An 18,039-nucleotide genomic window follows, 5' to 3' on the forward strand; every position below is an offset into this window, starting at 1 on the left:
AGTTAATGGGAGCTGAAGTGATCAGATGCTCTGTACCCCCAAGGTTACTTACATCGTGGGACTGAGTAGCATAGGGCTCATAAATAAAGCATCGGATCTTCTTTTAAGTCCAGTCAGATAAACAGGACTTACACCATGTGACGAGAGACCATAGTGAGATGTGACACTAAGACTGATAATTCCGGGGCCTCTTGGAATGTGACATTTTGCACACAGCACACTGAGTTCATACCCAGTGGCAGTCTCTGGAGCCACCATCTTTGAGGTTTCTATCATCTCCTTGACTCAGCTGTTGCATGAAAAGTATGCAACTGGGTTGGATTTCAAATTATGCTAAGCTTATTCTCTATTATGTAAAGGCTAACATAAGGCATATTGGCAAATTCTAATTCTGATCTAACAATTTATTATTATGAGGGCCACACACATCTTGACAACCTGATGACTGAAGTAAGCCAGTCCCTTGGTGCAGATTTTAGGACAGAGCTGGAGTCAACTTTGATGACCAGAAAACAGCTGCTAGACAACCCAAGAGCACAAGATTGAATGGGTTGTGTGTATTTGGGAGCCGGGGGTGGAGTTCTAGGGGAAGAAAAATATCTATTCTTTCCTTCAAATGTTAAATGTAATTATACATCCCTAATTTGAGATCCTCTGACATCAACTATATTTAAATAAATTGTTGCTAATTTACTGTTGTATTCTTTCTCAAACATTCCCTTAACAAACCTATACACTCATGTTAATTCTTATTAGATTTTTCTTAAGTACTATCACTGAATAATTTCTTAAGGTGGGTAAGAAAATGATTAAATACTTTTAAAATAGTATACAATTTTTTTTGGATTCAGAACTATGGTTTCATTTGTGTAGAAAATGCCCAATGAACAAACTCCTTTACCTGATGCAGATCAGGCACCTATTAGATGGATGGATTTTGGGAAGAATGTGTTTTGGATTGTACTGTATTATAAAATGGACTTAATAATCACTGTAATATGAAATGAACTTATTGATCCATAAACCAAATGAGCTTACAGTATTAGGAAATTGCCTGGAGGCATTGGGAGGAAAATGATCGCCCCTATATCACACAGCTAGCATGTATCCAAGGCAGGATTTGAACCTAGATTTTCATGATACTAGGGCTATATACTTACCTGCTGCTCAACGTACATTCAGCAAAATGACTAAATGCTCAAATGTGCTCATTTATAGACAGCGGTCTTATCTTTGTCTTCCTGTTGTCTCAGTGAATTAATGGAGGAATGTTTTCTCTCTATATGGAAAAGCCCTCTTCCTCAAAAACATTCCAAAGGTAAATATGTTCTCTGTTCATTTATTTGCTATGTCCTCTCCTGATAACTTTTTCAGATGGGAAAGCTGAATTTGCAAAATTTACTGATCAAGTGGTCACTGATTTTGTTTTCTGCCCATCTTCTGGAATAGAATGGTACAGTGAGTGGCAAGAGCCTAGCAAATATAGACAGAGGATCTCTAGAATGTGCCTCTACTACTTTCTGCCTATATGACCTTGGTCAAGTCACTGAAAGTCTGGAGCCTAAACTAAACTAGTTTCATAGTTCCTTCCTATCTCCAAATCTATGATTCTAAGGTATCTCTGACTATCTCTTTACTTTAAACAGTTGGGGAAGGAAGTAACTTTGCCACATCTGTATATACTATTCTTTTCCAATTGCTGTTTTGGAGAAATAAAGTGGTGTGCCCATAACATATAAGCAGGAACTCTGAATGCTAATGCCAGGTCTATTGCAGATTTACTGAGTGGCCCAGGGCTGCTCATTTAACCTTTCTGTCTCTTAATTTCTTCATCTGGAAAATGGAGATAGTACCTACTTCATGGGGTTTTTGAAATAACTGGTGCATATGGGTACAGTGTTTCAAGGTTAATGGATGAAACTGATATTGAAATGCAAAGGAGCAGGAAAATGTGTGATTCTATTGAGAAAATCAGGCACAGCAGTATACTTCGAGATGGATACAGCATGTGTAGGATTACAAAGCATAAGCCCTAAGGTCAAGCATTCCAAACCACATGACAAGTGCAATACACCATTAGAAATGCACCACCTGGAGTATTTTATTGTTACTACCAAGTAGAGTTTATAAAACAAATAAAGAAAAGGGTCAGATGCACACATTTATCAAACACCCTTGATATAGGTCTCATATTGACAGGCAAACAGCTGCATTTGGAGGCAGATCAATAAATCCATTTCATAATACAGTGCAATCCAAAACACATTCTCTCCCAAATCCATCCATCTATATATTAGAAATCCATCCTGCTTTGCCTTCAGCCTGTCAAATGTCACAACGGAGTGTGGAAGCCAGGTTGCCAAGTCTATATCCTGAACTAAATCCCAATGGAAACCTCCCAGATATAAATAACCACTATGAAAATACAGAGGAGGGAAACAGCTGTAAAGTTTCTCTCTCCATTTCTCTCTCTCTCTCTCTCTCTCTCTCTCTCTCTCTCTCTCTCTCTCTCTCTTCTCTCTCTCTCTCTCTCTCTCTCTCTCTCTCTCTCTCTCTCTCTCTCTCTCTCTCTCTTTTCCCTCCCTTCTCTGTCCCCATTGAAATCATAAAAGTATTTACCACTAAGAAAAATCTTAACACAGAATGCTTAACCATCCCAATTTTCTAGTCCCTCGGACATGGATGCTAATTTCCAAAATAGGGTTTTTAAATTTGGGTTTTAATTTCTGGTCTGTTACAGAAGACTCTACTCCCCCCACCCCCTCCACCATCATCACCACCACAAGAGGAATGAAAACAGCTCTTGTATCACATTTAGCTAAGACAATTGGGTTTCATCAATGGATTGATTCCATAAAAAGGTGACCCCTTTTTTTTTAAAGGCAAGGGAACACATAGCTCTCTGTGAGTTGTGAGTTGAATGCTGAGCCACTGGGGAATTGTGAGTAAGGAAGTACAAGTTTAATTAAAACAACAACAAAACAAAACAAAACAAAACATAAAAACAATAAAACACTGGCCAGCAAGAGGAGCTTCCAGGAGTGTTGAGGAGAAACAGATGAGAAGAAAAGGAGGGGAGGAAGGAATAAAAGATGTCTCCAGAAGAAGGACTCCTGTTGCAATAGAAAGAGATCTTGGCTAGGGAGTAGTAAGTTGCTAACTAGACACAGTGTTACCCCCATCACTCTCATCTACAACCTATTTTTCATTATTCATATGTACTTGATTTTTCTCTGGCTTTCAGGGGATATCTGGACAACGTTTTCCCACCCTTTGTTGATCTGTGCTCAGGGCATACAAACTCATTTTAATTTTAGCCCAAAACAAATTAAAAGGTAAATCTGCTGCTGCTGAATCAAAAAATGAAATATAATTTATTTCCCAAAATATCTGCTCTTTCACGGAAGACAGGCAGCAGGGAAAGGTGTCCCTCGATATACAGAATCATTTCATTCCTGAAAAGTTAGCTGCAAATTCAAATGCCATATACAATATTAAAACTTATTTTCCTATTGACTTACATCAAAAAATTTGCATTCCTGGGGCATGGCCTCTTTGAAAGCTGTCCTCACACAGCAAAAAGAAAAAGAAAAAAAAAAACCTTGCAGAGCAGCTCAGGTCACAGCTTGGCTACTCTGCAGACACTCAGTGCCAGGCTGCCTTTCATAGCAATAGCACTGCAGGAATATGGGAGAGCTTTCACACTCCACCCTCCCCATACCAAACCAGGCCAGACTTCTGATTAACCATTTACCTGCCTCTTCCTGGAACATCTTTCTTTGGAGCATATTCCAATTTTTTTAAAATTCTCTATTAAAAAAATGGAGGGCAGAGAAGGAGGAGATGCAGCTAAGCATCTCTCTTATTCTAAATGTCAAAAAGACAAAGGCAAAATAAGGTAGGGTGGATTTCTCAGAACTGTATCCCTCTGAGACTCTAAATATTATCTGTCAATAGGACTGATAGTCCATAAATAGAGGCATAATAGAGTATTTTTTTGTATCCCCAATTTACAGATAGGGAAGTTGAGACAAAGGAAAGAGTAATCATCTTGCACCAAGAAGCAAAACTTTCTAAGGCCCTTTGAGGGACTGCTGCAGCCTTAATGTATCATAAAAATATATACCAGAAGACCCAAATTATGCTATTTCCTTAACAGAACTAATCATGCCCCAGCCCTGGGGAAAGCCTTCTTTTTTTCCTTTCAGATTGACAGATGTTTCTTCTTAAATATATATGTCATCCTATAAAATTATTAACTATAATGCTGATTTATTTCATGGAAGCCTGTTAAAAACCATTCTTTTGAATCAAAGCTGGTTATCTTTCCATTCATCCAATAAAAGGCAAGGTTCTTTGGGATGGACTGTTTTTCAGCTGTCTTTGTAACCCTAGTATAGCAAAATTACTTTGAAACTTAAATTCTTGTAGAATGGAACTGAACTCATTCACCCAACAAATAATGTTACAGTAACTCCTAATGGAGTGCACCAATTTTGTTTATTCTTGTGCTATAACTGTTGGGGCAGCTAGGTGGTGCAGTAGATAGAGCTCTAGGTCTAGTGGCAGGAAGACTTAAGTTCAAATATGGCCTCAGATGCTATCTCTACTGGCTGTATGGCCCTGTGCACATCACTTAACCCTGTTTGTCTTTGTTCTTCATTTTTAAAATGAGCTGAAGGAGGAAATGGCCAATCACTTCAATATCTTTGACAAAACAATCCAAAATGGGGTCATAAAGAGATGGATGTAACTGAAACAACAATCAGAATTATAGTTATCAAGTGTTGCTTTAAGTGATGGATTGTCAGGATCTTCTTTTGTTACAAAAAGTAAAGATATCATTTTAATAATTTTTGTTTTTGTCCCTTTATCATTATTATATTTTTAAGATAATTCCCATAAAATATAATTCCAAATTTGAAATAATTTAAATTATCATATAGTAACAAAGCAAAATCTTGACTATCTGGAACTGTTTAAAAAAAAACAAACAGTATTTTCAATAGCAGTTTTCCAAAGAGCTGAAGGTTGGTTTCATGTTTTACACAGTGATTTTTTCTTATTTTAATTGTTTTGGAATAAAAATCTTTCCAAATTTCTTTGTGGTTTTTAAAATAGAATAAACAGAATGGAATTGAATGCGTTCTAGATGAATGAGCATCAATAAAAGGAATTTCAATTCCTTCCCAGTGCTATAACATGATGAGGCTGTCAGAGTCCATGGATGTCTAGAGAATGTATTGTCCTTTGACTAAATGGCCCCAACTATTGTCAATTACAATGAGAGGTCACAAAAATATTATGATTCCTAATTCTGTAGAATTCTCATATACTTTTTCTATATTTCCATATAATATAATACTATATTCTTTACTATACTTTTAGCAATCACAGAATCTTTGATTTAGAAAGTGCCTCAAAGGTCATCAAGTGAAACATTCTTTTTTTTAACAGATTAGATAATTGAGGCCCAGAGAGGTTAAAAAACTTGCCTGAGGTAAAATAGGTAGTAATTAGCAAAAGTAATTACTCAAATGCTGTGACCAAATCCAAGTGATCTTTTCCACTGTAGGCAATATTGCCTGAAGCACCCCCTACAAGAAGCCTTTCCTTAGTGCCCCAAATACTAGTGTCATCCTAACAACAATGTATTTAACTATACTCTGTTTCTTCCGTATTTTTCTCAGCATATTTTTTCGTGGTATGCTTATATATGAATATCTTGTCTACCCTAATAGAGTGTAAGTATCCTGAGATCAAGGATTGTTTCATCTTTTGTTTTCTGTATCTCTAGCACCTAGTAAATGTCTGGCACAGAGTCCACACTTAATAAATGTTTGTAGGTTGATTGCCCCCATCAAATTGATTATTTTCAGGCATAAAAGACCTCCTAGAAATTCCTTTTCAAGGGAATTTTATTTTTTAAAAGTCACTTTTTGGAAAAGAAGACTTTAGATATAGCATCTGGGGATTTATTTTTCAAAGCTTTGAGAATTTGAAGGTTTGTACCAGCAGCTGTCTCCTAAATAAATTCAAATTAATCTACTAAATATAATAATATACTGAAAAATATTTAAAACACAGTTTTTAAAGCTTGGAAACAAATTGTAAGTGAACAAAACAAAAAAGGATGTTCTTCTGGGTTCTTTGCCTTTTCCCTCAAAACCTAATCACCTACAGCTTCAAAATTCTTTAAGCAAATTTAACCCCAAAGATCCATGTAATTCTTTCTAGTATTCCTACTTAGTATGTCTTATAAGAAATTGTGACATCCACAGAGGCCAGGCATAGGGAGAGCCTTCCCATCTGCATAGGCTTTGGGTACAGGTGTTGGAAAGGGACATGGAGTTTGCTGTTCAAGGTCCAATATGGTTGATTAAGAAGAGAATCACCAGGACAAAGTTGGCCACCAGGAAATTGACTTTGACAAAGGCAATAAGGACTGTTACCTATGTCACTGGAGAGAAAAATTAAGGTCTAATGACCTATTTTATTTTATATCAATAGGGTTGAGGGCAAATACTAAAATAAATAAAGATATCCTCTAACCCAAAGAGTACAAGATAATATTTATAAAGGGCTTAGCACATTGTCTGCTACATAACAGGTGTTTAATAAATGATTGTTTTCTTCCATCTTTCCATATGTACATATATATACAAGGCTACTATGGTCAAAAAGATCAAATACATATTTGCCAAACTGTTATGACCCCACAAATAGAAAAAACTTAAACCAGAAGTTGCTACCATTTCCAAAAGGATTAATATTAAATCATCTTCAAGGGAGCATTACAAAGATCTAGAACAGGGATTCTTACCCTGGATTCACAGATAGATTTCAGGAAGTCAAGAACTTAGCTGGAAAAAAACAATAGTGTTATTTTTCATCAAGTGCTAACCAAAATTTACCACTCCACAATTTATGAATCTAGGCAACAGCCCACAGTAATATCAGGCATCATCAGACTGTCAGAGGGATGTAAAGCACTTAAAAAAAAGAACTTAAGAACTCCTAGTCTAGGTAATTTCTGAAAATGAGAATAATAATCCAGGGCTCTTCGAGTTTTGGTGGAGCCAGAAAATATTCTGAAGGCATAAAAGCCCACTGAGGTCACATTTCCAAATATGAAAAATATTATGAGAATCTTCATGGAAAGAGGAGAGAGAGCAAAGGCAGGTCCAGTTTAAACCGCATATTTTTTGTATAAAGTGACTAGGTCCATGGAGAGGTGTTCTTAGCTGCAATTCTCTCAGGTAAGCAAAAGCTATTCACATTTATGACACTTTAGAAAGTAATTTTCTCATGACAGTCTGGTGATGTAGACATTCCAGGCATCATCCCCATTTCACAGTTGAGAAGACTGAGGCTCAGGGAAGTGATGTGCCCAATTACACAGATAGGAAATATCTGAGTCAGTATTCTTTGGATTTTAGTCCAATGATTTTGCTGAAATAATCACTAGAGTTGGAAACTAGAAAGGAGCAGCCTGTTTCTCCATAAACAGACAGTAGGGACACAAACTATCAGGTCTACTTCAGACATTAATTTTCCCTTGCAAGAATGGGTATAGACCTCTCCTTATAAATGACAATTCCAATTATTTCTGAAGGTACTTGAGCCTCCAATTCAAATGACCACTGATCTCTTGCTTCAGTTTAGCTATTCAATAGAAGCATCCAAAAGGCATGAAGAAAGGTTTTTAATGGAATGATACTGTACTCCTACAGCAGAGCCAAGTCACACTTTGGGGGCTTCCTACTTAATTTCACCTTGTCTAAATATACCCAACTAAAAATAACCTGAAAAGGAAAGCATCTCCGTGCCACAAGCCCAGCAACTGAATGTGGCACTGTACGTGATGTGAAAGAATGAGAGCCTCTTGCTTAAAATACTGAGGGTGAGTTTCAACATCAGCAGCTTATATACCGTGATGAGAAAACAAAGTTTCTGATGATCAAAATTCCAACAGTGTGTTTAATAATGTAATTATCTTATTGTATTAACAAGTGCGTGGGCGCAGGAGCAATTGCTAAGATGTGTGTTCAAATTGGAAGTGTGCAATTTCTTCTATGCCACAGCTGATTACTTGTTAGGGTCCCTTCCATTTGGGAGGGGGGAGATTAAGGAAATCACCCTATTTTGGGCCTGCTTCTTTCAGAAATACAAAGCCAATCAAGTCTTCTTATTTTGATACTCTAACCTGGGAATAGATGACCCCAGTAAAAAGAGGTAATATTTCCAGGAGGATTTCTGCCTAATCATGATCTTCTTTGATTTCTGTTATCCTTTTTTTTCCATTTTCATCTTTCCCATTTTTGGAAATGTTGAAAAAGACATTGAGACTAAATCAGGTCTACGATGTGCCTCCTGCCAATAGTATGAAAAGATATATTTTGGTGCATTTATTCAGTTAGGGTCTACCCCAAAGGGCTTGTGGATTATGCTTTAAAATCTGAACTACTCTATCTAAAATACATATGTTGTCATAGCACCATGTACTTCTCCTCACATCCATCAGGTACCTTGGCAAATAATACAAAATATGATCATGTAAAAGTAAATATCAAATATCATTTCTCTAGTAGCTTTTCCTCCAAAATAGGCTATCATGTCCTATCATATTGAGCTCTCAGGGATGAAGATTGAACCAAATATCTCATTTCTAAAAATGTATCCAATCAGGAATTTAATGGATTTGGAGGTGAAAGGCCTGAGTATGAATTCTTGCTCTGCTAGCTAATATCTGTGTACCCTTAGAGGTAAGTAAATTCAGCTTTCTAGGCCTCAGTTTCCTCATCTGTAAAAAGATGAATTATTAGGAAGATTCCTTGCAGCAATCAGAATTATAACCACCATATAGCCTCCTCTCTACAACATCACTCATATCTGTCTTCTTCTTCTCTCTCCCTTCACCACCACCTCATCACCTCTCACCTGGCCTATAGCAAACTGGCTTCCTTTGCATGCATCTCTTCCTTCCCCAGTCCATCTTCCACACAGCTGCTACAAGTGATATTCCTACAGCACAGATCTGGTCATACCCTGGACCCTGCTAAAGAAATTTCAGTGTTTCCCTATTGTCTCTAGGATAAAACGCAAGGTCCTCCTCTTAAATGTCTGTTATTTAATCACTTTATAATTCAATTTGCACATATCTTTTCAGCCTGATTTTCCTTCCCTTCCAGTCTTTCACTCTACCTTTCAGCCAAACTGCCCTACTTAGTGTTCTGCATAGATAATAGTCTATCTCCTCCCTCTAGCAAGAGGTCTTTTATAATCCCTCCAGTTGTTGGTGACCCTCATATAAATTATTTTTCTGAATTTTGTGGGTACTTCATGTTGACTTCTATGTATTTACTGCACACACTTCTGGTGGGATGTAAGCTTCTTAAGGCAGGAACTATTCCATTTTTGTCCTTGAATCTCCAGGGTCAGGTGCAAACACAGGGCCTGGCACCTAGAAGGTACTTAATAAATGCTTGTCAGATCAAATTCAATTGAATGAGCGCTCATTAATTCATACAAGCTGCTATCCCTCCAACCAACAGGAATTTTACTTGCTAATTATTACTAGCAGGGGAACAATTCCTATGCTATCCTAGCTAATGGACTGTCTGGACATTTAGGAAAGATATTTCATTCATTCATGACTAGAGCATCTGTGTCATTAAAAAAGTATTGAGGGACACCTACATTTTGACCTTATTCATTCACATAGCTCAAGATGAATTTCATCTGTATATATGGAAGCCTAGAACCCTTTCTCGTGTCTTTAACAATATTTAATTAACATGTAAAGTCTTTTTGCATCTAATGTCTCATTTGATCTTCAGAGAATCCTGGTCAAGTAAAAATCATCCCCATTTTACAGATGGGAAAATTGAGGCTTATTTCCCTATGTTTCCAGGGCTAGTTACTGATAGAGTTGACATTTTCGTGATACTTATCTTTACATCAAGCATAATATCTCCAGAAGAGACTGGGATAGTGGTCCTCAACAATCATTCTCTAAGATGTCACCATATAAAATGGGCACTGCAGAGACTGGGTTATGGGTGCTAGTTTGTGTAACAAAAGGCTAATCTCTTCATTAGATGGACAGGCAGGGGGGCAGATGAACAAGGTGGAATCATTATTTCTGTTAACCACAAAATAAAGGCTAATTTCTTGCTCTGCATTTATAGGAAAAAAAAGGTTCTGAGCTGCCCCAGTTTTCTTCCACCCAATAACATTTAGTAAACAGGAGGCCTCATGTTCTACTGCTTGAACTCATTCTTCATATCTCACTTTATTATTTATGCACTCAGCTTAAAATAAACAGCCACTCTAAAGGAGGTGAGTTGGCTTACTTAGTGTAAACTGGTTTCAGTCTGACAGTTACTTCAGAACATTAGTAAACAACTTTAATTCACTTCTATAGAATTTGTAGGCTATGGATGCATTAGCAGCTACATGAAGCCAACTGAATACAAGACTATTCTTCTTGTCTCTGACCAGAACAATATGAAATAATAAAAGCAGAGTCATCTTTTAGCTGAAATGCAGAATCTCTAAACCTACGAGCTTGAAGAGACATCAGAAGGCAACTCACTCAAAGATTCATGAAAACTTTTTTCAGATATAATAACTTCTATATCTTATCCAAAGCTTCCATGCCCCAGACAGATGAATGGGAACTGGCAATTCTGACAATCACATTTCAGAAGGAATATTGACAATGTCAACATCACTCTAGGTGACCAGTAAAGGAGAGGGAAAAATGTCAGATAAGGGGTATGGATAATTAATTAGTGGGAGAAGGGAAGAATTAAGGAATTTCAAACATTAAAGAAGCTGGGACTTGTTCCATGTTCCTTTAGAGGGCAGAAATTGAACCAATGGGTAGAAGAAACTTCCAAATAGATGTAGTTGGCACAACATAACAGAATTTTGCAAGGATGCATCATAGTGTCTGCCTTTGTGAAGTAATGAATACTCCATTGATCTGGATATTCATGCCAAAACTAGATTACCATCCATTAGGAAGAAAAAAGAAGGGATTCTTGTAAACTAGGAAGTCAAAACTAAAAGTACTTTAAGGTTGTTCTATGACTTCATGAACAGTTTCTAGACATAGTCGTGTTCTTGTCTGAAAATTCTGCCATCCTACAGGGCTCCAAGAGACTCCCCACTAGTATCATTTAAAATACCTTAGGTCAATGGCAATGCTTGAAATCAACCACTCTTGGGTTGTGAGTACCTATGCATACTCAAAAACAAACAAACAAACAAAATAGATCAGCTTATAAAATTTGGAGGAAAAATAAGCAATTCAGACACTCAGAGGAACTGTTTTAACAGAGAAGCAGTTTCAGATTTCTCTTTGGTCTAATTATATAAGCACAATGATACAACATTGGCAGGCAGCAATTCTCAGGCACCTAAGCTGTCACTTTTCTGGTTGGCCAAAGAGAGGGTATTCCACACATGTGAATCATTCTGTTCAGCAATGATCCCTCTTTAAGATGAAAAATGCCAGTCTTGCCAGGGCAGACTGGAAAAAATAATGCCCACTCCAATCAAACTAGTCTCCTCCTCCATGAAACCAATTTTTTTAAAACCACTGAAACTTGCCCTTAGGGGCCAGATCATAGGGAGAAAGATGACTATAAAGCAGAAAGAGACAGAAACAAAAACAGCACAAAATTAATTTCAATTTACATTCAAATTTCAACTCTATATATACATATAAACAAATAGTCATCCAGTTCCAAATAGTCTAGTAAACAATATCTGGGTTTTTTTGGCTTTTTTTCTACACCAACAGATTGATAAACATTATAGATTCAGAAATAATAAATTTCTAAAACAAAGTTAGATTACCAGTATTTGAATGCGAAATCGGGTATTGCAAATTTCCTAATAAATTATGATTAGACATTTAGCATTTTTACTTTGGTGAAATAAAATATATTATGACAATAATTCTTTATACTTACAAAGTACCTTTCATCCATGGGGCTCCAATTTTATCAATATTAGTTCATTGATTTTCGCAACACACCTGAAAAGCAGATGGTAAGTTGTGTTACCCCCATTTTGCAGATGGGGATACTGAGGGAAAATGGGGGAATACATTAATGGTATAGGATCAAAAAAGCTCATCAATGGGAGAATAACTACTACAATGTGGGTCTTCCCATCCACAATACCAGCCAGGCATCCCCATCCTTCCTTCATAATCTGATTTTTCTGAAATAATTTAGTAAATAAATTCAGCGAAAAAAATGTACCCAGTGATCACTTCACCCTTTTGCTGTGCCATGATCATAAGGAGAAAATGAGGCAGATGTTTCAGAGAGGTAAAGAACAACTCTAATCAAACAATGAAACCCATCTCATTCCTTTCAACAGAAGAGTGAAGGATTGTTGATGTGAAACTGGGGATATGTTATCAGACTGTTTCTGAGTCCATTGATTTTACTTAAATAGGTTTGGTTTGGTTTGGTTTTTAGATCTTTATGAACCAGCTACATTTTCCCCTGTTGATGCCCTTGTCAGGGCTAACCTGGTGTGTACTCTATATTACTCTAGTTTGAGTTTGGTGAGAATTGCCACAAATGAAGAATTCTAATAATCAGTGCTACTGTGTGACCTGGTTGAAACCTCCCCTCTCTCCTAGACAATACCTTAATCCAATTAGAATGTATATGTCCTTCCCAGATCTCTAAGGAATAACTATAATGGTTAGAAATCACAAAGAAAGTATCAATGAGGGAGGTCAAGGGGAAATTGCTGTAGCATTAAAAACAAAAGGCAATGATAAGACAGTAAAAAGAAAAGCAACAAAAACTGATCAAACAGGAGAGAAAACTTGGGAAGAACTTTCTATATTCAATTGAAAACTGGGATGAAAATTCAATAGGTTGAATTCAATGACTTACATAAAATTTGACCTGAAAATATAATTACTTAGCATTTTGCATATATTTTGATTATTCATTTCAACATATAATGATAATAACACATTTTGAGGGTCTATTTTTTCAATTCAAGGAAGCTGCAGTGCTTTAAACGTAGTCTCTCTCAAATAATTCTCCAGAATGAGGAAGGACAAAGTACCACATCCACATCTTTCACCACATCCAATCTCCTTTTCTCCTTCTCCAAAGAAAGAACATCATTCACTCATTCACCCACTGAAAAAAAAAGTTTATGATTCTGTATCTGAGATTCAGGCCATTATGTAAGATGTGATGAGAACTACAAAGAATTATCCAGTATTTTCCTGGTTTTGTGGTTTGTTGTTCAGTCATTTCAGTCATGTGTTATTTCTTATGACCCCATGGGGAATTTTCTTGACAAAGATACTGGAGATGCTTGCCACTGCCAGCTCATTTTATAGATGAGGAAACTGAGGCAAACAGGATTAAGTGATTTGTCCAGGGTCATACATTAAGTTAGAGTCTGAAATCATATTTGAACTCAGGTCTTCCTGACGTCAGAAAGAGCACTGTACAAATTGTTAATGGTTACAGGATCTAGTTCATTACAGAAGCTCTTCTGAACCTGGCCCTGTTTGGTCTTAGACTGGCCCTATTGATCTGGATAGTTCCACTCCGGACAGATGTCTAGTTCTGAAACTCCTCAAAAACTAGGGCAGAAGCTAGTCTTATTCATAGTCAATCTCCTTTGGGATCCGAGGAGCCTTTATGCTGTTTGAATGTGCCTGTACATCTATTTATTTATATGTATCTCTTCTCTCTCCATGTGAATGTGAGCCATTATGAGAACAGATTGTTTCACTCTTTTTACTAGTATCCCCAGCACACCTAGCTGAAGTGCTGGCAAACAGCTGGCATTTCATAAAGACTTGTTGACTGACTGATTGACTGTCCCCAAATCACTTTCTCACTGGCTTCATGGGTTCCTGAAATTACAACTAGCAGAGTTCTAGATGAGGGGAAGAGTGCATGTGTACTCTAACTGAATTAAGAAGGGTGGGTCAGGGATGAACTAGGTCACATAATAGTACTAACTAGTTTATTAGATTCATCCATTAGTAGCTCATCTCACCACAGAGAAAATATGGTTTTAAAGGAATGATGTACAGGCCAAGACAGTCCTGGGGACAGCCTACAGGAAAAATAAAGCTGTCCCCAAGGATCCCAAGAACTGTGTGAGAGCCCTGGCTTCTGGGGTAAGAGTCCCAGCTCTACTATTTCTAGCTGTGAAACTGTACAGAAACTTCTCTTCCAAGACCAGTTTTCAGAGTTGTAAGATTTTATAAAATATACTTTCAATGGCTATGACAGAGTCGCTGTGAAGATGACAACAGCAAGAGCAACAATTAGCATTATTTCTTTAAAAACATTATTAATTAATTAATTATTTTTAAATAATTTTTTAAAAATTAATGAATTAATGTTTTAGAGTTTGCAAAGCAATTTACTATTATTTTCTCATTTGACCCTCACAACAAGGCTGGGAGGTAAGTACTGTGGATAAGATATCCTTTATAGATAAAGAAACGGAGGGAAATAGAGGTAAAAGGACTTGCCCAGGGTCACAGGGCTAATTAATATGAGGCAGATCTTCCAAACTCCAAATCTAGGGCTTTATCTGCTGCATTACTAAGTTATGACACTTAAACCATAAATATGTGGTGTCATTTTTACAAAAAAGTATCTACTCAGGCAGCTAAGTTATTAAGTAGATAGAGCAACAAACATGGAGTCGGTAGGACCTGGGTTCAAATGTGAACTCAGATACTTCCAAGTTGTATGACCCTGGGCAAGTCACTTAATGCCAATTGCCTAGACCACAGAACCAATATTTGTCTCAATTCTATACAGAACGTAAAAGTGTTTATTAAGTATCTACACAAAATAGGATATATAGTTATTATTTTTCTCTACCACCAAAACCAGTTTATAATTTTATTTTCCATATGCACAATAAGATCTATTTGGGAGCCTAGTAAAAGAATAAGAATCGCTGTGTGATCCTGAGCAAGTCACTCAACCCCAACTGCCTAGCCCTTACTGCTCCTCTATCTTAGAACCAATATTTGTATCAACTCTATGACAGAAGGTAAAAGTGTTTATTAAGTATCTACACAAAATAGGATATATAGTTATGATTTTTCTCTACCACCAAAACCAGTTTATAATCTTTTTTTTCCCATATGTACAATAAGATCTAGTTGGGAGCCTAGTAAAGGACTAAGAATGCTGGTTTTAAAGTATAGCTGTGTGATCCTGAGCAAGTCATTTAACCCCAACTGCCTAGCCCTTACTGCTCCTCTATCTTAGAACCAATATTTGTATCAGTTCTATGACAGAATGAAACTGGTGTTTTTTTTAAAGCATTAAAAAAGTATCAGACACTTGATTTTGTGAACCTCTACAAATCACTTAACTGAGCCTCAGTTTCCTCATCTGTAAAAAGAGGTAATTTGATTCCATGAGCTTAAGTGACTCTTAGTGACTCTATGATCCTAGCATTCCTTCCTGGCACTGGCTTGGGAAGGAGGGGAGCTGGGTTCTGGTTCCAAGATTCCTATTAATTCACTGTGTGACCTCAGACAAATCACAACCTCTCTGGGTCGAAATTTTCTCACTGGTAAAAATGAGTAACATAAATGACATCACAAGATCTCATCCTGTTCTCATATTTCAGGAATAATCAGCTTATCAATAATATGTCAAATAGTACTCATTTTCTGATGTCTGTCCTTTGTACACAGGAACTCATCTTACAGGTAGTCGAGTTCCTATTTCCAGTCAAGCGGAGGAGAATACCCAAGAGTGAGATAATGTCCTCTAACTCTAACTCCTCCTTTTTGAGATACACTGACGTAGGGCAGTCCATTGTGGAAAGTTCAATGTCTTCTCCTTCTTTCTCATTACTAACATGTGACAGACAAAGAAAGATGCAAGATCATCCATTTCTCTCCTCTCTGGCTGGTCACAAGCACTTTAGTCAGATTTCTAAACCGATTTCTTGTTTACCTGCATGTTAATAAAACCAACAGCTTTACCAGTCAGATATTTTTCCCCCAAGCATTTGAACTTCCAGCGAGGTTTGGAAGCAATTAACATTCACGAGTAACAGAGCAATCAACTTGGGGATAGCTAATGGGACTGGACAGAATCCAAAAACAGATATTAGGATAATGGTGAGTCACTGACATAGGTTAGGATGTTAATTCTGGAGGGCAGAACAGTGGAATGTTTTCAATAGCTTAGTTAGGGGCTGCTGTCACATTAACATATGCAGATTTCTATAGATGGCTCTTCTCTAGTGACAATCTATATTTCTTAAACTGTAATCCAAAAGAGGGTGTTTTTGCATGGGTATATCACTCAAATCCTAGCAAATAATAGTACATATTGAAATCAAGTTTATTTTTAAATTGCCTACCTGACAAAAATCTTTAAAATGTCATTCCTCACCAGTTTGAGTCTATAGACTATCTTTATCTGTTAGCCAGCTTAGCTAGAGGCCACAAAAATAATAGCTATGAAATTCCACCTTGGCATTCTCCCAATAACTTTTTCCATTTATTTGTGAGCATACGCTTTAACATGCGCAAGCCATTTATTCATTGAAAGTTCCCAATATTACTACTCAAAATAACTGGGCCCTCAAGTCCTAGCCAATTGCTTATACTCTTTCTCTTTTCTGAACAGAATCTAGTTGAAGAGAGTGGCTAGACTTGGAGTCAGGGAAGTCGGGTTCAAATATCCCTCCTCTAACACCAAGTCTCCTGCCAATCCATCTAAAAGGCCAAGGCGAATCTTTGATCTATCTTTGCCTCATCTCTCACCACATCTCACACATTCTTGAGCCACTGCCTTGGTTCCCCTCCTCCTCAGCTTAAAGTTCAAACTTCTCTTCACTTTCAAAGTCTTCCACTGCCCCTTTCCTCTTTATCCCTTGCCCTTACCTATCAGCCCACTTTCCTGTACTTCCATCTTGAGATTTCTCTTGAAAGCTCGTCTGGCTCTTTTCTCTGGCTGGAGCAATTAAAAGTAGCATCTGTTGTTGTTGAGGTATTTTCCAGTCATGTAAAATCTCTGTGACCCCATTTGGAATTTTCTTGGCAGAAATACTGGAGTGGTTTGCTATTTCCTTCTCTAGCTCATTTTATAGATGAGGAAACTGAGGCAAACTGGGTTAAGTGACTCTCTCAGAGCCACCCAGCTAGTAAGTTAGGTCTGAGGCCAAATTGAATTCACAAAGATGAGTCTTCCTGACTTCAAGCCAGCATTCTATCCACTGCACCACCTAGCTGCCCTGGCACCTGGTACCTTCAGATTTCTATGGCCAAATAGGATGAGTATCCTGTTATTTTTCGTGTTTATGCTGGACTTGATTAGTCATGAAATGTCATGATTGGCTTTGTTCTGTAAGGCTTGAAAAGATGAATTCCTCTAGGGATGGGACCTTGAAAATAAAAATCAGCCTGACAGTAAACTGTAGAAGATGATATAATTGGATAATCACCATTTATCTGGATTCCATTCTTTCTGTGATGCTCTTTTTTCTTTCATGCTTTATCTCTCTTTCCAACATCTTCATAATTGCTATTTCTGGTTATTAAAGGGTTCTTTCCAGCTTTCTATATTTCGTCTCTTCCCTTTCTGCTGTGCCTGTCTATGGATGATCAAAGTTTATCCTTTTTTTAACCCCCTGTTTATCCACTGAATTACACCCAGCCGCTGATGCACAATCTGCTTCCAGTGAGCTGGGTTTGCTAAAAGCCTGTTTTGACAAAGGTTTTATACAACAGAATTCAAATTAAGGAGAAGTTATCAACAGACCAATACTTAGGAATCTATTACTTTATCTCTGTTGCAGCAGTTAAATATTTCTCTATGCCAACCACAAGGCTGGAAGATTAAGCAGCTAAGTGCAGTCGTCTGTCTGCTCCTTCTGCAAGGGCTCTCCACACATGGCTCAATCACCGGCTTACCCCCTCCACACCCCCCTCCCCAAGTAGCAGCAGCCCAGATTAAAGTGCTTCTGGTGCTATGGTAATCCAATCAG

At 37.3% G+C, this 18,039-nt stretch overlaps 1 protein-coding gene across 4 annotated transcripts in view; it reads right to left on the reverse strand.

The window, feature by feature from the left end:
• PPARGC1A (PPARG coactivator 1 alpha) overlaps window positions 1-18,039 on the reverse strand; it is an 800,952-nt gene that overhangs the window by 592,749 nt on the left and 190,164 nt on the right. For 2 of the 4 annotated variants that reach the window (XM_007496657.3, XM_056802472.1), the window contains exon 2: window positions 11,985-12,049. The exons of the other annotated variants lie outside the window; for them this stretch is intronic. In XM_007496657.3, the coding sequence (XP_007496719.1) occupies window positions 11,985-12,002 (18 nt within the window). In that variant the 5' untranslated portion in view covers window positions 12,003-12,049. The remainder of the gene's footprint in view (window positions 1-11,984; window positions 12,050-18,039) is intronic. 4 annotated transcript variants of the gene reach the window in all.

This window comes from Monodelphis domestica, chromosome 6, assembly GCF_027887165.1.
Source record: "Monodelphis domestica isolate mMonDom1 chromosome 6, mMonDom1.pri, whole genome shotgun sequence".
Lineage (NCBI taxonomy): Eukaryota > Metazoa > Chordata > Mammalia > Didelphimorphia > Didelphidae > Monodelphis > Monodelphis domestica.